Below are 25,992 nucleotides of genomic sequence, written 5' to 3'. Positions count from 1 at the left end.
GATGATAATGAGATTTTTTTTGATGCAAGTTTTCCATGTCTCCATATAATTTGCTCATATTATTCTTACATTAATTTATTTTTTCTAAACTTGCAGTTTTGTAATAAAATATGATCCCTTCCTAGAATGATGGTATGCATAAAAATAAAAATAAAAATATTTACACATATTTAACTAAATATACGTAAGATAAGACTCTACACATGGACATCACCAGATGGTCAATACCAAAATCAGATTGATTATCTTCGTTGCAGCCAAAGATGGAGAAGCTCTATACAGTCAGCAAAAACAAGACCAGGAGCTCACTGTGACTCAGATCATGAACTCCTTATTACCAAATTCAGACTTAAACTGAAGAAAGTAGGGGAAACCACTAGACCATTCAGGTATGACCTAAATCAAAACCCTTATGATTATACAGTGGAAGTCAGTCACATATTCAAGAGATCAGGTCTGACAGACAGAGTGCCTGATGAACTATGGAGAGAGGTTCGTAACACTGAACAGGAGGCAGGGATCAAGACCATCACAAAGGAAAGGTAATGCAAAAGGGCAAAATGGATGTCTGAGGAGGCCTTACAAATAGCTGTGAATAGAAGAGAAGCAAAAGGCAAAGGAGAAAAGGAAAGATATACCCATGTGAATGCAGAGTCCCAAAGAATAGCAAGGAGATATAAGAAAGCCTTCATCAGTGATCAATGCAAAGAAATAGAGGAAAACAATAGAATGGGAAAGTCTAGAAATCTCTTAAAGAAAATTAGAGATACAAAGGGAATATATCATGCAAAGTTGGGCACATTAAAGGACGGAAATGGTATGGACCTAACAGAAGCAGAAGATATTAAGAAGAGGTGGCAAGAATATACAGAAGAACTATACAAAAAAGATCTTAACGACCCAGATAATCATGATGGTGTCATCACAAATGTAGAGCTAGACATCATGGATGCCAGGTCAAGTGGGCTGTAGGAACTATCACTATAACAAAGCTAGTAGAGGTGATGAAATTTCAGTTGAGCTATTTGAAATCCTAAAAGATGATGCTGTGAAAGCACTGCACTCAACATGCCAGCAAATTTGGAAAACTCAGCAGTGGCCACAGGACTATAAAAGGTCAGTTTTCATTCCAATCCCAAAGAAAGGCAATGCCAAAGAATGCTCAAACTACTGCACAATTGCACTCCTCTCACACGCTAGCAAAGAAATGCTCAAAATTCTCCAAGCCAGGCTTCAACATTATGTGAACCTTGAACTTCCAGATGTTCAATTGGATTTAGAAAAGGCAGAGGAACGAGAGATCAAATTGCCAACATTCGTTGGCTCATCAGAAAAGCAAGAGAGTTCCAGAAAGACATCCACTTCTGCTTTATTGACTATGCCAAAGCCTTTGACTGTGTGGACTACAACAAACTGTGGAAAATCCTTATAGAGAAGGGAATACCAGACCATCTGACCTGCCTTTTGAGAAATCTGTATGCAGGTCAGGAAGCAACAGTTAGAAATGGACATGAAACAACAGACTAGATCCAAATAGTGAAAGGAGTACATCAAGGCTGTATATTGTCACCCTGCTTATTTAACTTATATGCTGAGTGCATCATGAGAAACACTGGTCTGGATGAAGCACAAGCTGGAATCAAGATCTCCAGGAGAAATATTAATAACTGCAGATATACAGATAACACTACCCTTATGGCAGAAAAAGAAGAAGAACTAAAGAATCTCTTGATGAAAGTGAAAAGAGGAGAGTGAAAAAGTTGGCCTAAAACTGAACATTCAGAAAACTAAGATCATGGCATATGGTATCATCACTTCATGGGAAATAGATGGGGAAACAGTGGGAACAGTGACAGACTTTATTTTTGGGGGCTCTAAAATCATTGTAGATGGTGACAGCAACCATGAAATTAAAAGACGGTTCCTCCTTGGAAGAAAAGTTATGACCAACCTAGACAGCATATTAAAAAGCAGAGACATTACTTTGCCAGCAAAGGTCCATCTAGTCAAAGCTATGGTTTTTTCCAGCAGTCATGTATGGATGTGAGAGTTGGACTATAAAGAAAGCTGAGCACCGAAGAATTGATGCTTTTGAACTGTGGTGTTGGAGAAGACTCTTGAGAGTCCCTTGGACTGCAAGGAGATTCAACCAATCCATCCTAAAGGAAATCAATCCTGAATATTCATTGGAAGGACTGATGCTGAAGCTGGAACTCCAATACTTTGGCCACCTGATGTGAAGAACTGACTCATTGGAAAAGACCCTGATGCTGGGTAAGGTTGAAATCAGGAGGATAGGGGACGACAGAGGATGACATAGTTGGATGACATCACCGACTCAATGGACATGAGTTACAGTAAACTCTGGGAGTTGGAAATGGACAGGGAGGCCTGGTGTGCTGCAGTCCATGGGGTCGCAAATAGTCAGACACGACTGAGTGACTGAACCGAACTGAACTAAATATAATCTCTAGATTGTGGGTGCAACTAAGAGATTCCACACCAAACGCACTTGATTTATTTGCTATCAATTTATCTGTTGTAAGACCCAAGGCAATTTACTTAATTTCTTCCCAACTCAATCTCATAGTAAACCGAAGTAATAATTTCCACCTCATGGGGTTGTTGTGAGAATTAAAGGAGATTATGTGGTAATAGTTTTCAGAGCAGCTATCATTATTATCCCTAACATCTAGAAGAAAAATTCAGTTCAAAGAATTCATAGCTCAGTAGAATACAATATTAACCCATTGACACTTCTGATATATTTCTTAGAATTTTTAAATAAATATGTAAATAAAAATGTTTACATTTTATTTACATCACAGTAAATAAAAAATATGTTCAAGTGGGATAGGTAGTTAAATATCCTAAATAGACACTGATTAGAATTAAACACACTAACTAGACCTTAAGTAAGCTATACTTAAAAAGCTATTGATCATTATATTTTAAACTCTATTCTTTATAAATCTATTTTTAAAGTTATTCAGTTCACATAGTTGATGTTATGCACTTTACTACTCCTTTCCCTGCAATCTTAAGAATTCCTACCAAGTTGCAAATCTAAAGTATTTCATAAAGTGACAGTCTAAATTATCCAGGAACTCTAAAACAAATGAAAGTAAATTTCATCCCCTCCCCAGAAATTTAAATCATTAAGAAACAGATGTTTTACATTAACCATTTTTCTAGAGGTAAGATAAGTCATTCTTAAAGCAGAAAAAGTTGTTTTTATGTTGGTTGGTTGTGGCTCAAGTCATAGGAATTCTGAGAACTTGTCATAAGAAAGAGGGTAAAAAACAGTCACTGGTTACAACATAAAGAGATAGTGACCACTGGAAATATCCTAGTTATTTCCTGTGTGAAAGTGTGAAGTGCTAGTTGCTCAGTCCTGTCCTACTCTTTGAGACCCCTTGGACTGTAGACCCCCAGGCTTCTCTGTCCATGGGTTTTTCTAGGCAAGAATACTCGAGTAGGTTGCCATTTCCTTCTCCAAGTGATCTTCCTGACACAGGGTTCATTATAAAGAATGCTTTATAATTTACAATTAGGCATAAAGACCAAAGTTACCTAGGTTGAGGAAGGAAATGTTTCCTATTGGGCACCCAGAACACAACTGCACTGAGAGCCTGGCTCCCCCACATGAGCCTGGAGTGCAAGGACTTGGAGGGAAGTGCCAGGAGAGGTGGGCCAGGAACAAGTTACTGAGAGCTGCGAACTCAGGTTCAAGGAATTTAGATTTTATCCTGAGGACACTGAAGAAATGCTGAAGGCTTTATCCAAGGAGTAAACAAGGGCTGCTAGAGTAACTGAACTGAAATCAAGTGCTTCTCGTGGTATTTCCATTTACATTAAGCATTCAGTTCAGTTCAGTTCAGTTCAGTTGCTCAGTCGTGTCCGACTCTTTGCGACCCCATGATTAGCAGCATGCCAGGCCTCCCTGTCCATCACCAACTCCCGGAGTTTACTCAAACTCATGCCCATCGAGTCGGTGATGCCACCCAGCCATCTCATCCTCTGCCCCCTTCTCCTCCTGCCCCCAATCCCTCCCAGCATCAGGGTCTTTTCCTATGAGTCAGCTCTTCGCATGAGGTGGCCAAAATATTGGTGTTTCAGCTTCAGCATTAGTCCTTTCGATGAACACCCTGGACTGATCTCCTTTAGGATAGACTGGTTGGATCTCCTTGCAGTCCAAGGGACTCTCAAGAGTCTTCTCCAACACCATAGTTCAAAAGCATCAATTTTTCAGCACTCAGCTTTCTTCACAGTCCAACTCTCATATCCATACATGACCACTGGAAATACAATAGCCTTGACTAGATGGACCTTTGTTGGCAAAGTAATGTCTCTGCTTTTCAATAAGTATTAGACAGTACTAACTAGTGTAGAAAATTAGAGCCTGCTAAATGTCAGAGTGCCAAGCCACACTGCTTTTTAACAAGTGGAATATTTAACGCTTATATAATGCTTGATGTGTACCAGAACTTTTATACACCACTTTGTTGACATGAACTTAATCTTTACAGCTCTATTTGTATTCCCATTATACAGAACAGAATACATAGGCACAAGGAGATTTTCCAGCTTTCTAGGTTTTCAAGGTCACACAACTCTAAGTGGTTCAGCCAGATGCCAGAGTTTTTGCTCTTAAACCAGCGTCCCCCATTCCCTCTTAAAGTGGAATGCTGAATTCCTCAGTTAAAAGACCCTGGCTTTGAAATTGATTCTAATTTTTTACTAGATCAAATTATCTTGTTTCAGTTCCTATGTTTATAGCAACGATTTATCTAATCTATCCTACAGGATTTTTTATGAGATTCTCATGGAATGAGGCAGGTTAGCACATTTTGTAAACTATAAAGCATTATAATAACAAACTATATAAAACTAATTATAAAATATTTAATATTGCTATGTATATAAGGAGGGGAAAAATTGTTGGGAGAGTTTCTTTTTTTACTTTTTTTTTTCATTTATTTTTATTAGTTGGAGGCTAATTACTATACAATATTGTAGTTTCTGAATGGGATTATAAGTATACAGAGCTAGAGTGCAGCCTGGGCTGGGGATTGAGAATTGGGCTGCTTACACAAGAAAGCAAGAGAAACAATTTAAAAACTAAAATTTATGCAGCCTAAAATAAAAAAGAGGTAATGTGGAGGAAGGGATCTTTACCTTGTGCTAGTGGGCAATGGAGGGGAGATGTCAACATGGGGATCAGTCAGTGCTTAAGAGTCTGATGACAAGATCAAGTATTTTGTTTGGCAGTGGGGGGTGGAATTAGAAGGATGATTGCACATGTGAACAAACAGCCTCAGGACTCCACGTGAATTTTTGTAGGAACCTTTACTTTCCACTGTCTGTGATATGGGCCATTATATGGATGGCGAGGGCAAGAGACACTGGGTGTCTGGACTTCCCGTCAATAGTCTCCCCTTTTTAAGAGGAGTTGACAAGAGCAGAGCTGGAGTTGGACTGTCTGGGTTTGAACGCAGATTTCTACCATGCTAAGTCGCTTCAGTTGTGTCCAACTCTGTGACTCCAGGCTCCTCTCTCCTTGGGGTTCTCCAGGCAAGAATACTGGAGTGGGTTGCCATGCCTTCCTCCAAGGGATCTTTCCCACCCAGGGATCGAACCCATGTCTCTTTCTCTTTCTACTGCATCTCATTCTACCACTTTTGGATTTGTAAACTTGGGCAAGTTATTTAACTGTTCTGTCTCAGTTTCCTCATGTGTACAATAGGAATAATGATAATAATATTATAATACATATTTCCTAGGCTTGTTGTGAGAAAAATAAATCAGTATTCATGTAAACCACTTAAAACAATGTTTGGTATGTGGTATATCAATAGCATTAACTATAATTATTTTATGTAGGTGGGTGTACTTATGCATGCAGATATACATATACATTTCATAAAGAAATCAAAATACAATGCATTCTAAACTTTCTTATAGCTGTTTATGTTACCTATATAAAAAAGATAAGTCTTCACAGAATTGTATGAAAACCTTTATCAAAATGTGAAAGGTAGTGTTTTCAAATAGTATTTTAAACTCTGAATATAATCAAACAGATCAGAAAATTATATATTTCAAACCAAAATAAAGGTGGCAAACTACAGTGTCAGACATGTTTCAGGAAGCTTTTAAGTATTTAATTCTCTCAATTATCCACTTTCATAGTATTATAAAGGTCATTTAAAATATACATATTATATTAAATACATATATATAACTTTTATGCCAGTAGTAAATATCTAAACATTTGAAGATATCTCTTGATACGTCTGTGGCTAGTAAGGAACATGCTGATGTTTGGCAAAAACCAACACAATTCTGTAAAGCATTTATCCTTCAATTAAAAATAAATAAGTTTAAAATTTAAAAAAGAAGAAACGTAAAAAAAAAAAATTTTGACCTCTCCTTTAGAAATAATCAGGTAAAAGGCAACATTTACAACCATGATCTTTGAACTGATGATTTTTCCTTTGCTTCCTAACCAAACTCCAGTATTCAATATTAAATAATTAGCAAACCAGCTGAAAATTAGGACAACATCATGTGACTGATTTTTAGCTCTATGTAAAATTTGCATATGCAGTTCCTTTTATTAGATTGTTTTCCTGTCCCAGATTCCATTCCAATGCAAGGAAGACACTAATCTGAGATTCTGAAAACTTATCTTAAATAGCTCACATTTAGGAGTGGGGAAACCAAAGCAACTAACATTTGTTGTATACCTGTTTTGCTCTAGGAATTTTACTAAGCAACATACATTCTCTGCACTTATTTTCACAAGTGAAAATTGTTAACATTTAACTTTTAGTATGTGGAATCTGACATGGATAGTTCAAGAACACTCACTCATACATGGTCGGGCTTGTTTCGTGGTCTTCACATGTTCCCATTTTGTACTACCTGGTGAAACGCAGTTACTGCAAAGTTCATTAAAATTAAGTTGCAGGGCCCTCATGACATGGGTCACTTCCATGTCACTGAGAGAACAGCAAAGTATTCACTAAGTCCATACTTCTGCTACACCTGCAGAACTAACATTTTTTGTATTCCTTTCCTTAAGGATGATTCCTCACACAGTATAAACTTAAACCCATTAAACTGCTGCTCCAGATATTTCCTATATTCTACCGCTTACCTGGCAAGAAAAGCATTATCATAAATGGACTCTGCAGCATCCTAACCAGCCATAATCCCGCAACTTGCACATGTGTACTGGTCATCACTTAGAAAATTATCTCTGCTTGTCTCTTCTCCACAACAATTATGTGAAGCAGTACCATACAGCAGATAAAGGAACTGAGGCTAAATAAATAAATAAATAACAAAATAAGTGTCCACAGAATTCAGACAGTAAATGATGGAGATGAGAAAAAAAAAAAAAAAAACCCACAAAATACAAAAAACACAATCCCAAAACAAAACTAGTTTCTTTTTGAATTTCAAAGCCAGAAGTTTGGTTTTATATTTTCCTTTATGTTTCTGTAATTCCATGCCATTTAATCCTTTCCCTGCCTCGTTTTGCAGGCTTGAATAAAAAAAAAAAAAGGTGACTGCAAAACTGCCATATCAAATGGCTCTTTTGTTGCTACTTCCACCCCCACTTCCAGAAAAACCAAACATGATGTTTAAAATCCTTCAGACACAGCAGTTCTCAAATATTTCCCAGTTTTCTCAGAAGGCTGGTCGTACCTCCTTTAGGAGACTTCACGGCAGCATCACTACACTGCGTAGGGTCTAGAGAGAAGCAAGACCTCTGTCATCTTCCAAGCAATGGGGCAGTGGCCACACCTGTCCAGGCAGCACAGAGGTAAAAGCTACAACTTGGCTCAGAGATGGCCTGCTGCAGACTGCTGTGCTGAACTGCTGCCAGCGGGTCTACCTGCTGAGTTTGTCATTACACAGAAAAGACATTAACAAGCATCTTGGAGCAGGAAGAGACAGTCAGTGCAAAGTAAATAAGTGAATTCTGTGTGTGTGTCTGTGTGTCTGTGTGTCTGTGTGTCTTGCTTAGTCATGTCCGACTCTTTGCAACCCCATAGATTGTAGCAGTAGCACAAAATTGACCGATACCCTAAACTCCTGCACTTCTGACTTAAGAATCCTGCAAAAAATACACAACTTGGTTTGCTACAATCTACTCTCTAATTAACAACTATGTCCCGTGATTTATTTAACAGAAGACTATATTGTCTGATCACCCCTACTTCCTTGGAGGTATTGGAACTCACAGGCATGGATGAGCTAGTACTCCCTTATTTTGCTCTGACTTTGCATAAATGAAGTATCTGACAGTGGGGAGGGAAGGAAAGAGGGAGAGAGAAATAAAGAAAGGAGGAAAATGAGATAAAGAGAAACAGAGTGGGAAAGGGAAAAAGGAGATGTGACAGATGAAAATAAGAGTGTGAAATTATCATAGAAGAAAAAAGACATTACCCATCTCTGAATGAAAGAACAGACTGTATTTTCTCTAAATCTTCCAATACTTAGCCGGAAACATGTTTCCAAGTAGGAACATTTTCTCACAAAGCATATGCAAAACATTTCAACCCTCAGGTTTTGGCTCTTTGATTTCTTTCTTTTTCTTTTTTTTAAACAAGATCATTTACTTAACAAAGTTAGGAGCCCAGTTAGTTAGAACCAAAGATGTGTGTGATGGATGGAGAAGACAGCCTGGGCAATAGTCCAGCAACTGTAACAGAATTAGAATCATCACAGACACTTTAATCCCAATTATTTCATCTGTGGGGTGTTGAATGCCACAAGTATTTGGCATGACTCAACGAAACTGTGGAACTTACAGAGAAATAAAAGAAACAGAACTAAATGAATGGAATAAAATAAAGTTTTTTCTTTTTTCCATGAAGCTGAGATTTATATCTTCAGAGTCAGTAAAACAAATGTCAAAACGGAATGTGTATTTGTGTGTCTGTGTGTGTGTTTGCCTGCAAGTATGGTATTTTTTAGTTATAAAAAATAAAACCCAAGTACTTTTATTAATACCAAGCTCATAGTGATACCATCTAGACATCCCTCCCTACCCTTTCTTTTGAAAAGCTTCACCACAATCTTAACACAAACCCCACACATAGTCCATGTGCAGAAACCACTATCATCAGGCCAAGTTCCTGCACTCTGCTTAATAAATGCACAGCAATAAAGCCATGAACACTGAATCACTGCAATGCATGACCTAGGGTCAACTTCTGATCAATGAAGTTTTGTATATTCTAAGAGTTTAAGAATAGTTTAGATGATATTAATAAAGTACCACACACACTGATCAGAGACTAAAGGCTGTGGAATCTACAGCGGAAAAAAAAAAAAAAAAAAAAACCTAGAATAAAGCCTGTCAATGAGACCTTAAAAACAAAAGTCACACACATTTTTAAAAGGATATCTGAGCATTTTTTAAATGACAGAAAGGTCTCTATATGTTTTCTTTAAATTGCTAAAAATTAAAAAATCATTAAAAGTTATACCAACAAAAAATGGTAGCTGGTAATAAAAGTCATCATGCTATGCCTCAGAGTTTTCAAAAACTCCAAGTAGTGCACTTACTAAATTACAGTTTTATTTTATAGCTTTGCAACACATGGAATTCTCATTAGAGATACTAGACAACAAACTCGAACTTTTAGAAAAAAAAAAAATGAAAGATCATAAATTCCCACGTTTCACCGGACAGTTCTTATGTACCTTGCAGTGTTTCTTTTTATTTACTTTTTGCTTTACAGTAACATTATTCAGGCTAAGAAATTTTTAAGATGATAATGAAATAAGTTAAAAGGGAATTTTAAAATCTCTGTTTCTCATGAGATTTATTGACCAGAATTATGTTTTAAGTCATTAAGTGTTTTCTACTGTTGTTTTAATATGAATTTTAAATTGAAGCCTTTTCTTATTTTATGCGACAAGAATGAGGGAAATGAACAAAACCTATACACATGAAACTACAGTGTCAAAAGAAAAATGTAAATTCCAATTGAATTCTAATACACAGGAATACCTGTACTACTATTTGTAATCTGATTTATAAATAGCTATTTCTACTACAATTTATGACATCAGATCCTACTATTTCTGTGGAAAGTTCTCTGTTACAACACCTTGTATATGTTACCAAAATGTATCATAAAAAAATGAGCTGTTGTCCAAAATTTGGATTTAAAATTCTTAAACCATTTTTCTTATTCAAAAGTCAATTTTCGTCTTGTTCAAACACTTTAAAATCTATTTCATTAACTCTGAATAAACAAACGTCCAGAGAGTCAGAAACTAAAACAGGAAAAGTAAACATATGATAAAGGGAGACCCCCTAAGTATTCTTGCTATTTTGGAAGTTAAAAAACAAATATTTAAAAATGGGTCATTGACATTTTGATTTAAACATTTTCAATAGAACCAATAATTCAGTTAAGATTTTCACACTGAATAATTATCAAATCTTCCAGTTTTCTAATTCCTATATAATAATACTTTGAAAAGCATTATGAACAGATCAGAGAATCTCCAGTTATTCATTCCTATATTAAATATATCTTACTGAATAAATTTATTTTGTTTACTATTTGAAAGTTATGTTTTATTAAACTTTTTGTAAAAATATGAACTTTTAAATTTATCTACTTATTTACTAAATCTATTTATTTTAAAAAAATAAAATTATTTTTTTAGCAATCTTTGTACACATGTACAGAAGTGTAAGTTTACCATTTAGTCTGTGATAGAATATATGATACATTTTTCAATGTTAATTAAAAATACCGTTAGGAGTGTTTATGTACACAACAGATTAGGATAACACCTTTGAAGAAATCACTATCTATCCAACTGATTATATACATTTTGATTAAAGGACTAAATATGCATTTACCCAGTAGAGCATACCAGTAGGAACTACTCTCTATAGATAAATACTGACTGGCCAGAGATACTAGAACAGCAAAAATCACTGAATTTCTATTGTGACAATTTACATTTTTAGCTCTCACATTGCTTTATTGCTTTTATAGTTAATATCACTGTTTCTGGAAAGAAAACAAAAGGACAAATACTGCAATCAATTTTTGATGATTTACAAGCAAGAGTGAATATTGGAACGCCAGTTAATTTTGTTGCTTCATGAAAACTATAGCAAAAGTATTTTAAGATTACTAAAAATATCATAATCATCTTTGAATGATAACATCTTTGCTAACTTAAGTTCAAGTTATTCATTAATAAAATGAAATATATCTGCTAATTTAAATTGAAAAAATAAAGTATAAAGAATCATCAACAATTTTTACAGCAGTTTTTTCTTTAAGATATTAAGAACATATTTTTTTAAAAAAAGAACATTTGACTCATAAAAGGAAAAATAGCTATAGTTAATTAATACAATCATGTACATCATATCCTATTTTTATAGTCAAAGGTAAAAAGGTTTCTTCCAAATGAAAGAGAAATAAATTGGTCACTCAAGCAGATACCTAAAAAAGGCACACCAAACAAAAGAGATTCAAGTGGTCAAGTCAATCAACAAAAGTGTAGTGAAAATAACTAAAGCACTGACATTTTCTCTGCAGTAGCAACAATGAATAAAGTCTAATGTTTAGTTAAATGTTTCGGGATTGTTTTGTATATAAATAGCTATATCACCTCATTTTGATATTTCATGTAGAAAACGCCAAAGGATCACATTTTGTAAAGCAGAATGTTAATAATATAAATAATGGCAATTAACACATTTCTAAGCATAAAAAAAAAAATGGAATCTTCTTCCCATACCAACTATACCCTACGTGGACTTAGATAAAGAACTAATAATATTTACAAATGACAATATTATAATAAAAATAGTTTCAATCAAAGGAGAACTCCCATTAGAAATGCAGAAATTGTTCAACCTTTTCCCCGCCTTATATGAGGATATGAAATCCTCTTACATGTCACCCTGACACCCAAGAAGATCTTTGTCTACCTCAAAATAAGGCTTAAAATTTCAAGACCCAACCTTCTGCTCCCTATTCAAGGTTTATAAAGCAAAAAGTCCAAACTCTACACTGTGCCTTCCTAGTTCCAACAATCTGTGATTCAAACAGGGGTAAAGGCTCTCTTTTTTCCTTCAGCAGCATCCTGGTGAGGGAATAATTTTACTGTGGTTTTTCTGTGGGGTCCTGCCTCTTTATCTAAAAGGAAATGAATTACAACCGGATGACAAGACCACACAACAAAGCCATTTAGTTTTACAAATCTATTATGTCATCCAATCGTTTTATGGGCCTGGTCCTATTAGAAACCAAGAAAAAACCCTCAAACAAACTTTCTTCCTTTTCTTTTTTTCCATTGAAAGCATCTACAATTTTATGACTGTTTTTCAAACAGTTCAGCACCCCCCCTCAATTTTTCCCCTCATGTGGTGGTTTTTTTTTTTTCCTCCCTCAGAGTCCCTCCATCCCACTTCCTCAAACATACAAAACATTTAGAGACAAGAAACTGGACTTTTCAAATACAAACTGCTGACAACTGTCAGAAGCACTTTACTGGGACATTACTAACTGTAGCTTCAATGAATTAAGCTTGATTCACTGCGGGTGAATCATTTTCAATGCAGAGCTGTTCGCAGTAATTGGCCAAGAAACCCTGCTGCGAAAAGCACTTGTCAAATAATGCTTGTTTACAAATATATCTCCCAACAGCAAAAAGTGGCAGTTACTGGATAAGTTCAAGGCCACCTCCAATATTCATAACAGTGGACATGCTTCCTTTACTTACTAAATCTATTAAATTTTTCACTTGTTGATACACTTGCTAATATTTGTCCTGCCTGATCAATCTTAGAGAAATGTTTTGCCTTATATATGCCTCTGAATTATTCTACAATAAAAGTCTTGTGTATTATACTGTAGCTCAAAGGTTTCTTCCACATGTATTCATGCCTAACACGTGTAGTAAGATATATTTACCGTATCCTAGAGTTCAGGCTAAAGAGTAAATTTTCCTCTTATTTCTATTACCCAGTGTATTTTAACATTTATTTCATATCAGTCCAAGATTCTAGATATACATTTGACTTTTTCTGCTCAATTTTGCTTATTTCTGTCAACCAAACTTAAATTTTAAACATGACTGGAGTACCAATTATAAAAGTAAACTTCCATTTATTTCTACCTGACTTGAATTTTTTTCATCACATAACAGGAGCATTTGTAACATACACATATATAATGGATATGTACACTACAGTCTGAGAAGTCACAAAGCATCTATAGGTTGCAGAAAGCACAGTACAGAACAAGTTTTTAAAGGAGTCAGTGCACACAGAAAATCTTTCTTTCAAAGTTCCTTCAGAAACAATCAAAAGCCAACTTGAAAACTCCAATCTGAATCTTTAAATAAATAAACTGCTGCTACAAATATCTTATATTCTTGTTCTTTGATTAGAATAGCAGCACCATGGAGAAACAAAAAGGACATATGAATAAATAGCAAAGGTCTGGCATTACACTAACAGAATACTGTTGGGCAGAGAAGGGATGTAGCAGATGAAACATACAAATATATACATACATACATATATATATATGTACATGTAAAATAGTAAAATTTTATTTCTAATTATGTAAAATAGTGTAGTTACAAATGTGCCCCAAACAACAGACATGCTTTTATTTCTAGTGTCTTCAAAACACTGGTTGGTGAAGTACCACTCACTGTTGGTTAGACCCCCGCAATCCCCATCTCACTGAAGCCCAAGTTTTGCTGTTCCACTCGCTGGGGAAGGACAGCACAACCTGCGGGTATTAAGTCCGTGATATCAGCCAGTCTACCTTCCACAAGACTCCAGGTCCTCTTACAACACCACAGGAGACCCCGCTTCCCTCCATTTCCTTTGGCCTCCTCTCTCTGCAGTCTGGACCCTTATTCCCACTTAGCGCCACCCTCCCTGAGACTTCATTTCTTCCCTTTCCCTAACCAAGAGCTACCACTCCTTTACACCTCTGCATAAGCCCCTTCCCTCATCATACCTAAGGGGGATAAAGGAAGAAAGAAACGTAACGAGAACACACGAAAGAATAAAATGATATTACTATTACTCTTTAAATCCAAACCAGGTTGCCCCTTTCAATAGATAAGACACTTAATAAAAGGACTCCTAACCCTGTCATAATTCTCCGGGCTTCTAACACATAAGGACACGACTTCAGAAAACACTTTTTCAACTTTACAAAGGAGGTTAAAAATGCAGACTGCTTGTGTTAAGCATGTGGTACTGTAGGCAGGTAAGTAGATGGGTAGGTAGGCAGATAGACGGATGGATAGATAGATAGATCGAGCTACATATAACCCCTAAATCAGATTTTTTAAAACAAATTTGGAGGGTAAAGACAGAAGCTCAGGGGGTGGGGAGAGGAGTATCGATCCTTCCTGTTTTTCACAGGGTTCCTAGGGAGCTGGCAGCGCTCCGAGACCGGCTCAGACCCTTCCCTACAGCCAAGGCACAGACAACCCGCGCAAGTCACGAGGACACACACGACCCCGCCGCTGCTGCTCCATCTTTCCGGCCCCGCGTCCCCTGCCCCACGAGTGGAAGGAAATTTTTAAGGTTCTGTGCCTCACTCGAGGCATCCGGGGCTCCAAATCGAAACCCCAACCTTCCCGCCGAGGTGGTAGGTTTTTGATGTTTTCGTGGTGGAGCTGACCACCCAGACCCCATCTTCTCGTAACCCACATGGGATCGAGATGCTGCCCCCACCTTGGAGGGCTGCGCGGTCCGGGCGCGGGAGAGGACCCGGAGGCCGAGGGCGGCGAGCCGAGCGGCTTGAGCCCAGATCCGGGAGCCAGGAGTGCCGCGCAGGTGCCGCTCCCGTGCCGGCCCTACTCTCCGCGTGCAAGGCGGGGACAGTCTTCTGGGTCCGGAGCACGGGATGGGGATAGGGGAGAGAGCTGGGGACTCTAGGATCCCGAACGGAGCTTTTCCCTTTCGGAAACGTGGGGGAGACCCGATTCGGTGGGTTCCAGCATCACCTTCCAGGCGGCGACACTCCCCTCCCCCGAACCCTCCGCCTCCCGCAGCATCCCACCTCCCAGACTTCTTTCCATTTCGTCTGGGTGATCACACGACCCCCAAAGTGCGGCACACCCCCACAGTGTGAGGCGCTGTCCGTCCTTCTCCATCCCCCCTCCAGCGAGAAATAAAAGCTCTTACCACCCACCCTAGAATAGCAGCTGGCGATGCCCTAAATAACAGCTCCCAGAAGGCACTTTACCCCAAAATAAAACCATCCAGCCACCCCCACCAGGTTCCCCCACCACGTTCCCCATCCTCAGCCCCAAATAACGGTTTCTAAAAGCCCCACCGCTCCCGAGATCCCCGTCACTGCGCTTCAAACAGTTCCCACTCCTAAAAGCCCGAAATGCCACTTCCCCACGCGTTTCAAGTGGGACCCAGCCGCACCCAGCCTCCCGGCGCGGGTCGCGGAGCCTTCCATCCTTCTGGCTTCCAACTTCCCAGCCCCCCGAATCAGCCCAGGTCCGCAGGCAGGTTCCGCGCAGAGCGCTCCGCGGCTAAAGTCAAACAATGCGAGTGGAGACCGCTGGGCACCGGAGGGAAAAGGCTAAGCGAGAGCGGACGGCCCATGCCAGCTCCGGAAGAGGGGTGCGATTTCGGCCGCGGCGGCCGCGTCCAGCCCGCCAGGACCCGCGCAGCCAGGCCCCGCCTCGCCCCTCCGCCCCGGGTCGCCGCGGTCCCCACCCCCACGGCTCTACCTTCGTTGCTGGGGCTGGCCAGGAGGGTCCGGAGCGCGGCGCACAGGAGAAGGCAGGTCCAGAGGGGCGCCCTGCGAGGCGCGGAGGAGCAGCCGGCCAGGGACGCAGGGGTGCTGGGGGGCCGCCGGCGTCCCGCGCCCCGGGGCCCCGAGCCCCGCATCTTGTCCTCGCCGCCTCCGCCGCCGCTGTCCCGCGCCGCTCAGTCCACGGCTCTCGCCTTGCGGAGGGCGCGAGAGAGGCTCCCGGTTCCTCCCGGTTCCCCGCAGGCTCCTTCACCTTCGGGCCCGCGGCTCGCCCCAGTGCGGGGACCGCGGGGCTTCCCGGACGGCTGAAGTTTGCTTCCGGAGCCCCACACCCTCCTCTCCGCTGGGGTTAAATGAAATACTAGTGACGGCGGACAGTGCGATTCGGGACAGGACTCGAGGGTGTCGAGAAGGTCCCGCGTCCCGTTCCGTGCCTCTTTATCGACTTTTAAGGATGGAGGTCTTGGAAATGCCACTGGAGGGAGAGGAGGGGGAGATAAAAGCTCCTTTTTCAGTCTTCAGGGCTGAAATGGACGAAGGTGAGGAAGACAAGTCATCTTAAGTCAAGAAGAAATTCTCGATAAAAAGAGGAGAAAAAAAGCAGGGTGGCTAAGGAGGAAGGAAGAGGAGTTGGGGAAAAAACAGGGTGGGGGAAAGACGAGCAAGGCGAGCGGAGGAAAAGATCCGGAGAGTTCAAAGACGCCCGCAGAAGGAAAGAGCTGCGGGCTGAGCACCGACGAGCGAGGGGCCGGCGGCAGCGGCGGCCCGGAGCCCGGGGGCTCCCGCGGCTCGGGGAGGAGGCGGCGTGTGCGCGGCCAGGCTGGCGAGCTCGGAACTGCACCGCCACAGCGCGCTCCTGCTGAGTCTGGAGCTCCGGCGTCTCCTCGGCCTCCCGCTCTGCGCCCGCCACCCTCCTCCCGCCTCCGCCTCCTCCTCCCGGCTCCCCCGCCCGCGGCGGCTCGCAGCCTCGCCAGTGAGAATCTACTGTAAGCGCGAGTTGCTCAGACAGAGTCCCACACCCGCGGAGGGAAGTGATCTGGCGGCTGCCGCGGCGAGTGTTGCCCAGCGGTGTCCGGGAGAGGCGCGTCTTCCTCCGCGGATAATTAGGGCGAAGAATTCTCCTGACGACGCCTGCGAAGACCCGGGCTCCCGGGAGGCTGAAGGGAAACCAGCCCCAGTTCAGCAGGCAGCCTTCCGAGGAGCGGGGCCCCGGGTTTGGCCGCCCGCCTGCTGCCCACCGCAGGCTTGTGGCATCAACAACCTTGTCACAGCGCCCAGCATTCCTAGGCTCAGCGAGTCCGTGGCTAGTTTATTTAACACCCTTAACCGCTTACTGCTACGGACCCGCTCTATTCTTTCAATACTTTGGCGGCTGGAATGAGATAATTAGTCAACGTTTTCTTCCAAGTAAATGGCAGACTGTCCAAATACAGAGACGGTAGCTACGATTGAGATTTCAGGGAGGCAAGGAATTTGGCGATTGAGAATTGTGGTGTGCCGCGTACTTTAAGAAGTGATGATTTAATTCATCAGTCTCACTGATGGACTGTTTTATGTTTTAGAAATTATATGATATGCAGATTTATGAAATTAATTCCAGTGAAATTAATTTCCTGTGTTCTGCTGCATTGAGACACAAATAATTCAGAAAAACTGTTGAAAACAATCAACTTTCCATGTTTCATCTCCATTATGTCTACTCTTGCTTTATTTTTCTTCAATTTTCTCATTAATTTTTTTCAAAAAGGTCCATCTGAACAGCAGTTCTAGTATACTAGCATTAAAAAAAGACTGCAAATAAAACTTCTACAAAAAAGTGTGATTTTAGAAGGAAAGATATCTCATTTAATTTGGTGCATAGTAACTACTGTAAAGACTGGGTTTTCACCCACACCCAAAAAAGGCAGGTCTGCTCATCAACTTTAATATCCAGCGCCTTGTTTGTATTCACAATAAATTTCTCATAATGATTAGCTGATGGCATTTGTTTTTTGTTTAAATACTTGCAATAAAGATGAAAGAATAAAGCAGCGGTGATGCAATTTTGGAAAGAGGTGGAAGCTCATCTTCAATTATTTTTTCCCCTGAAATGTTTTGGCACCAGAAATCTAAAAACAGCTTCTTTCTATTAAAACGTTCTCCAAATGATTGAAGCAAATTTAGAGGAATGTCAGTGATTCATTCTTTCAGTTGGGCAAAAAGCTTCACAGTGAGATGCAAAGTTAAAGTCTCTGTTTGTATCTGAAGACCATTGAGAATGTAAGCTTCTCCCCCTAAATTTATAGTTGAGCTATTTAAAAATATCCAAACAGACTATCAAGGAAGTTATCTAAAGTCAGTGAACACATAATAATGCTGTGCGTGAAACATAGGCACTTGAATGGGCCTTTGAGCTTGTTTCACTTCTTCAGGACTTGTATCCAGTAAAATGAGGGATTTGGAGAAGATGATCTTCAAGTTCTCTTCTCTTCCTTTGTCCTTTATCTTCTCTTTTTCTATTCTTGGCATTTCTGTTACTATTCTGTTCATCTGCCTCCACTTATTTACCTTTGGCTGAAAATTACCAATTTTTTTCAGCCTTTCTTTGAAAACCTTCTACTCCAAAGAGCTTAAACAAATTTTCTATTTTATTTTACACTAAAATTTTCAATTCAATATTCCCTAAAATGTCTCATGCTTCTCTGCTTTTACATCTGGCACTCCATTCTACAGAATCCTAAAAATGTTTAACACTTCCCCAACCTCTTCCCCTCACATACATCTCTCATCTAAAACCCTACTCAGTTCAAAGAGAGTCAAACATTCAAGACTGATGTTTTCTCTTCTAAGAGAGAAATGATTTGATTTTCCTCCCCCAAATATCCATAGCTTATGTTTTATGTCAGTCAACACAGTGACAATACTTCCTGAATGAAAAACCGGAACAAATTATTCAAGTATTCAATATATATATTTTGATAAAGAGAGTTTAGATTAGGTATGCCAAAGAAAACCTGAGACATTGTTCCCTAAGGTGGGAATTATGCTATCTTCTCCTTAAGGGGCTGACAATACAGAATGCGAAATCCTTTGTATTCTCTACCTTAAATAGCAGCCATCTTTCTCATGATTGTTTAATAATATTTATTACATATCTTTGAAAGAATGAACAGCTGTAACATGAACCCCAGTGACAGAAATGAAAGCCATTTTTTTGTCTAATGAAGGTTAATCAGAGAAGACAATGAGAGTGCTTTCTCTTGGGCCTCAATCTCAAAGGAAATCTTATATTTGAGAATGTATTGATTTCTTCACTTAGAAATACTCAGCATACTTACATTGAATGATGACACTGCATGAAAATTAGTTAGTTTTTTTTTTTTTTTTTTACTTCATACAACTGCTTTGCACAAGAAAGCCAATGATATTTGCATTTCTCATTGTTCTGGATAACTGCTATGGCCTCTAAATGGTGAAAGTAACTGATGTCAACCCAGATCGCTGCTTGGATCTGACTTTTGGTCTAAGCTTCCATGAAAGAAAAAAAAAAAAAAAGATGTCCAGAATGACCTTAACATGACATGCTGAATGGTTCAGTTCAGTTCAGTTGAGTTGCTCAGTTGTGTCCGATTCTTTGCGAACCCATGAACCACAGCACACCAGGCCTCCCTGTCCATCACCAACTCCTGGAATCCACCCAAACCCATGTCCATTGATGCAGTGATGCCATCCAACGATCTTATCCTCTGTCGTCCCCTGCTCCTCCTGCCCTCAATCTTTCCCAGCATCAGGGCCTTTTCCAATGACTCAGTTCTTTGCATCAGGTGGCTAAAGTATTGGAGTTTCGACTTCAACATCAGTCCTTCCAATGAACACCCAGGACTGATCTCCTTTAAGATGGACTGTTTGGATCTCCTTGCAGTCCAAGGGACTCTAAAGAGTCTTCTCCAACACCACAGTTCAAAAGCATCAAATCTTTGGTGCTCAGCTTTCTTTATAGTCCAACTCTCACATCCATACATGACTAGTGGAAAAACCGTAGTCTTGACTAGATGGACATTTGTTGCCAAAGTGATGTCTCTGCTTTTTAATATGCTGTCTTTGCTGGTCATAACTTCCCTTCCAAGGAGTAAGTGTCTTTAATTTCATAGCTGTAATGATCTGCAGTGATTTTGGAGCCCAGAAAAATAAAGTGAGCCAGTTTCCACTGTTTCCCCATCTATTTGCCATGAAGTGATGGGACCGGATGCCATGATCTGTTTTCTGAATGTTGAGCTTTAGGCCACTTTTTCACTCTCCTCTTTCACTTTCATCAAGAGGCTTTTTAGTTCCTCTTCACTCTCTGCCATAAGGGTGGTGTCATCTGCATATCTGAGGTTATTGATATTTCTCCCAGCAACCTTGATTCTAGCTTGTGCTTCCTCCAGCCCACCATTTCTCGTGATGTACTCTGCATATAAGTTAAATAAGCAGGGTGACAATATACAGCCTTGACGTACTCCTTTTCCCGATTTGGAACCAGTCTGTTATTCCATTTCCAGTTCTAATTGTTGCTTCCTGACCATCTCCTTCAGAATTTTCCGCAGTTTATTGTGGTCCACACAGTCAAAGGCTTTGGCATAGTCAATAAAACAGAAATAGATGTTTTTCTGGAACTCTCTTGCTTTTTTGATGATCCAGCAGATGTTGGCAATTTGATCTCTGGTTCCTCTGCCTTTTGTAAAACCAACTTGAACACCTGGAAGTTCATGGTTCACGTATTGCTGAAGCCTGGCTTGGAGAATTTTGAGCATTACTTTGCTAGCGTGTGAGATGAGTGCCATTATGCAGTAGTTTGAGCATTCTTTGGCATTGCCTAAAAGTGAAAGTTGCATCTGACTCTTTGTGACCCCATGGACTATATAGTCCATGGAATTCTCCAGGCCAGAATACTGGAGTGAATAGCCTTTCCCTTCTCCAGGGGATCGTCCCAACCCAGAGATGGAGCCCAGATCTTGTGCATTGCAGGTGGATTCTTTACCAGCTGAGCAACCAGGGAAGCCCAAGAATACTGGAGTGGGTAGGCTATCTCTTCTCCAGTGGATCTTGGTGACCCAGGTTTCAAATAGGGACTTCCTGCATTGCAGGTGGAATTTTCACCAACTGAGCTAGTGAAGCCTATAGTTACTATAGGTGAAGGTACTATAGTTAAATTCAATGTATTAATAAACCTGAATATATCTTCACTGCATTCAAGGTACAAGAACAGAAACAATTTTAATAAGCAGACTTGCTAGTATTTACTGATAATTTGTTATGATAAAGCATCATGTGATGTTTTACATTAATTATTTTACTTAATGCTAACACTCTATCATGCCTATATTAGTCCCATGTTGATGAAGTCAAAACTAACAGAATGAAGTAAACAACCTAGGTAGTCCAACAACTGGTAAGATGTGGTAATTTTAACTCATGGCAGTGACTCTGTGTGAGAAAAATGTAATGTCATACAAGTAAAGAATCAATTTGATAACCATTTGATCAGGAAAAAAAGAGGACTACCCAAGAATTCTGCATTAATGGAAACAATTAATACATAAAAATATTCCAGTTTTCAGGTTTGTTTGAATCTAAAATGAATTAGCCAAATAGGCCAGATAGATAAATAGGAGAAAACAAGAAAGGCAGGATCCTAAATGAGCACTATGTGGAGAAAAAGACTGTCTCATGTACAGAAAAACATATACACAACTTGTATGTATACAGTGGAGAGAATGGACCAAATCAAGAAAATAACAAGACTGAGATATGCCATCTTTGCCAAATGGCAGGAAGCTCATGTAAACCATGGTAGAAAACACAAGCAGCAGTGTTTATAAAAATAATCTAAACAAAATTTCATAAACCAAAGACGTGTTTCCTAAAATATTATGTAATCTTAGCAATTTTTTACATGATTTTTAAAATATTTTTATCACTTAGCTATATCCTTTCTTTGGAACAATTTGGGGGAAAAAAGGTAAAGTAAAATTTAACCCTTGGTAGATTTTAAATATGAAATTCTAAGATTTAGAAACATATTAGAAACTCTAATGAAGCTATAAGATACTCAAATGAAGTTACTTTTTGAGATCCATAAATTCCTGAAAAGGATAGATATATGGTGATGTCAGTTATTTTGATGCCAAAGATAAAACTTGATTAAAATATATTTAGGCAATGAATAATATCTCTTGAAGTTCACAACCAAATTAATGCTAATATATTCATTGTTTTATGTTACATTTCAATCTAATTAACATAAGAGAAACTTTTTTTTAAGATTTTTTAAGGTCCTAGAATCCCTTTTCTCTATTAATGACCCAAAGTTTTATCTAACAAAGTTAGATTTAATTTTATTTAAATCTATTTGATTATCAGTTGGGTGTTTGGTTTTTAAAATGAATTAATAGTATTTTAATTCATTTAAGTGTAAATATATGTTATTTCTTTTCTTAGTACTGCATTAAATCATGACTCATCAGAAACGTCACTTATTATACAGGTTCAAATCATAATCAGCACTCATTATGTTCCCACAGAAAAATGAACATGGAGAACAGAAAATATTCCAGTATTTTTCAGTGTTAACAGAGGGTCTCGTAATGAAAGAATAAGGAACAAGATATTCAAATAAATCATAGGGATTCCAAAGAGCTACCAATTCTTATTGTTGGCGGTGGTTGGCTTTTACTCGAAGGTTTCCCAGACCGCAGTGTACTAGGGAGGCCAGGGCTGCTGAAGTTGATGAGGAGCCACACTGATTGCCTCCAGCATCTTGGATAACTGGCGTCATATGAAGACACAGACGCTGAAATAACAAGGACTCTCGAGGGCTGAAGAAGTAGGAAGGTGTGCTCCGGAAAGTTACAAGCTTGAAAATTCCACTTTTCTAATCACCTTCTGGACTCCAGAAATCTTTGCTGATATGTGAAAAATAAGCTGTATTATTTTTCATATTCAGAGAAATGTTTTTATTAAATTCAATGCATATACTGACTTGAAATTCATAATAATCCACTCATATGAGAACATATTTTATAATATAATTAACTATAGTTTGCTGGGGGGAAAATTAATATAATTGCTCAATAGCATAAGTAAATAACGGGTACCTTTGCAACAAGGCTTTTGTTGACTGTCCATGGAAGAGGTGCCTAGGTAAAATGGGTATTGATAATCTCAAGTACTCACTCTCATACTCTACTGGTGAGAAGTGAATCCAGAATGTCTTTTATAGGGTGGTTACACAATTTTATTGTGGCCTTTAAAATCTGGGTAGCATTACATTCAACAATTATACTTCTTAAACTTTAAGGAAATGTATTAATTTAAATGGAATAAATGATTAAACAAAGTTATTTTTAATGTATAAAAATAAAAATACTTATGTTCAATAAAAAATGCTAAATGCATCTGTATAATAAAATACTATGGATCCATTTAAATGATTGGAAGAATATCTATGTACATCAAAAAGATAGTATAGTTGAAGTTATAAAGGCATATACAAAGTATTTTTTCAATATTATAAGATATGTCCCATTAATGATATTTGTATATGACTGGTGAGATAATTTATACCTTTTCATTTTTTTTTTGTACCAATAGCATTTATTATTGGGCAGCAAGTGAAAAATTGAAGTAAAACTTTCTGGAAGGAAATGTGTATGCACCTACACACACACACACACACACACACACACACACACACACACACACACACATACACACACACATAGAAAGAAAAAATAAAAGAGGACAAATAGGAATAGAAAATTGAAATATGGGGATAATGAGTAAACTTATACTACAATACCATAAGTTCTATAATAAAGTTATTTCAGTTAGTCCCTGCTGCTGCTGCTGCTAAATCGCTTCAGTCGTGTCTGATTCTGTGTGACCCCATAGACGGCAGCCCACAAGGCTCCCCTGTCCTTGGGATTCTCCAGGCAAGAACACTGGAGTGGATTGCCATTTCCTTCTCCGAGTTAGCCCCTACCCCTATTCTATTCTAGTTAGGGGTGATCATTTGTTTGATTTAATTATTCTCTGGCATGTCCACAATATTTCTGAGTATTCTGACAATTCTGGAAGGCATAATTTCCATGATGTTAGCTGTTTCAATCCATTTCCTGATTGAATCTCCAGCGCCCCCACTTGGTTGATGGCAGTTCTGTTCATCTTTTCTTTCCACCTGGTTTACTTCATTAGAGGTTAGAACTGGACATGGAACCACAGACTGGTTCCAAACAGGGAAAGGAGTGTGTCAAGGCTGTATTTTGTCACCCTGCTTATTTAACTTATGTGCAGAGTACATCATGAGAAACGCTGGGCTGGATGAAGCACAAACTGGAATCAAGATTGCCACGAGAAAGACCAATAACCTCAAATATGCAGATGACACCACCCTTACGGCAGAAAGTGAAGAAGAACTAAAGAGCCACTTGATGAAAGTGAAAGAGGAGAGTGAAAAAGTTGGCTTAAAGCTCAACATTCAAAAAACTAAGATCATGGCATCTGGTCCCATCACTTCATGGCAAATAGATCGGGAAACAGTGGGAACAGTGACAGACTTTATTTTGGGGGGCTCCAAAATCACTACAAATGGTGACAGCAGCCATGAAATTAAAAGATGTTTGCTCCTTGGAAGAAATGCTGACCAACTTAGACAGCATATTAAAAAGCAGAGACATTACTTTTCCAACAAAGGTCCGTCTAGTCAAGGCTATGGTTTTTCCAGTAGTCATGTATAGATGTGAGAATTGGACTATAAAGAAAGCTCTAAAAAGAAAAGAAAAGAAAGAAAACCTGAGTGCCGAAGAATTGGTGCTTTTGAACTTCGGTGTTGGAGAAAACTCTTGAGAGTCCCTTGGACTGTAAGGAGATCCAACCAGTCCATCCTAAAGTAAATCAGTTCTGAATATTCATTGAAAGAACTCATGCTGAAGATGAAGCTCCAGTAGTTTTACCACCTGATGTGAAGAGCTGACTCATTTGAAAAGGCCCTGATGCTGTGAAAGATTGAAGGCAGGAGGAGAAGGGGATGGCAGAGGATGAGATGACTGGATGGCATCACTGACTCAATGGACATGAGTTTGAGTAAACTCCAGGAGTTGGTGATGGACAGGGAGGCCTGGCGTGCTGCAGTCCATGAGGTCTCAAAGAGTCGGATATGACTGAGCAACTGAACTGAACTGAACTTACTTCACCATTGGCAACATCACTCTAGCTGTGCTATAAAATGTGTAGCTTTGAATAGCTAATTTTCTTAAAATATGTGAAAAGTAAGATTTTTTCACAGAATCAAATAAAATTGGTATTTTACCTCAATGTCCTAAGTTTGTATGGCCTGAAATATCACAAAATTTCTCTAGAGCTATACTTTTCATCAAATTCTTTCTGTGTGTCTATTTTGCTGGCTTCCTTCTTTCCACTCTGCTTCATCTTTTCTTTTTTCAAGCACCTAAACTTCCATTTTTTTTCAGCTAAGGTGAGCATTCTTTCAGCTTAGGAGAACACTCCCAAAGTCATTTTCTTCAGTCCATTTTATGCCACATTCTCAAAAAAATCCAAGAGCTTTCCCTAGTTATATTGGCTCGAAATGGAGCCAACTTTTGAGGTAACCCTTTTCCTTCATGTTTCCTTCATGTTAGTTTTATAAACTTTTATAAAAACATTAAGCTATGAGGATATATTACTTGTAGTATCTAGTTTAAAGTGGCAAAAAGACATAAGGTAAATATGAAAATGTTTGTGATAGTTTGTAGTAAAACTAGTTGATTCCATTAAAGGGCTTTTAGGCTAAAATTGAAAATAGACTTAACTGTCAGTACCAATGGCCTCTGAGAAAGCAAGTGACTCGTCAGAAGGACTAAGCAGGAGCATACATCACAAATCAAACCCTTGGTTTAGAATTCATCAATAGTTTTTACTCTTAAGACTGAATTTGTTTATTAAATAGGAATTTTAAAAATATGAAAACATATATATTTATTCATTTGGCATAATTTCCCTGAGATTCATCCAAGTTGTTAGTATTTCAATAGCTCATTCCCTTCAATTGCTTAGTATTATTCTGTGGTATAGATATACCACAGTTTGCTTAACCATTCAGTCTTTGAAGGAAGGACAGATGAGTGGTTTCCAGCTTTGGGCCACTACAAATAAAGCTGCTATGAAAATTTGTGTA

General features: G+C 39.0%; 1 protein-coding gene across 5 annotated transcripts in view; it reads right to left on the bottom strand.

Annotated features, from left to right (window-relative positions):
* Positions 1–15,947, bottom strand: part of EPHA5 (EPH receptor A5) — a 367,698-nt gene extending 351,751 nt beyond the window's left edge. For all 5 annotated transcript variants that reach the window (XM_065914341.1, XM_065914337.1, XM_065914342.1 and 2 more), the window contains exon 1: positions 15,778–15,947. In XM_065914341.1, coding sequence (XP_065770413.1) covers positions 15,778–15,937 — 160 coding nt within the window. In that variant the 5' untranslated portion in view covers positions 15,938–15,947. The remainder of the gene's footprint in view (positions 1–15,777) is intronic.
* Positions 15,948–25,992: the final 10,045 nt, after the last annotated feature.

Source organism: Muntiacus reevesi, chromosome 22, assembly GCF_963930625.1.
Source record: "Muntiacus reevesi chromosome 22, mMunRee1.1, whole genome shotgun sequence".
NCBI classification, from domain to species: Eukaryota; Metazoa; Chordata; class Mammalia; order Artiodactyla; family Cervidae; genus Muntiacus; species Muntiacus reevesi.
This window is presented reverse-complemented; position numbering and strand designations above follow the sequence as displayed.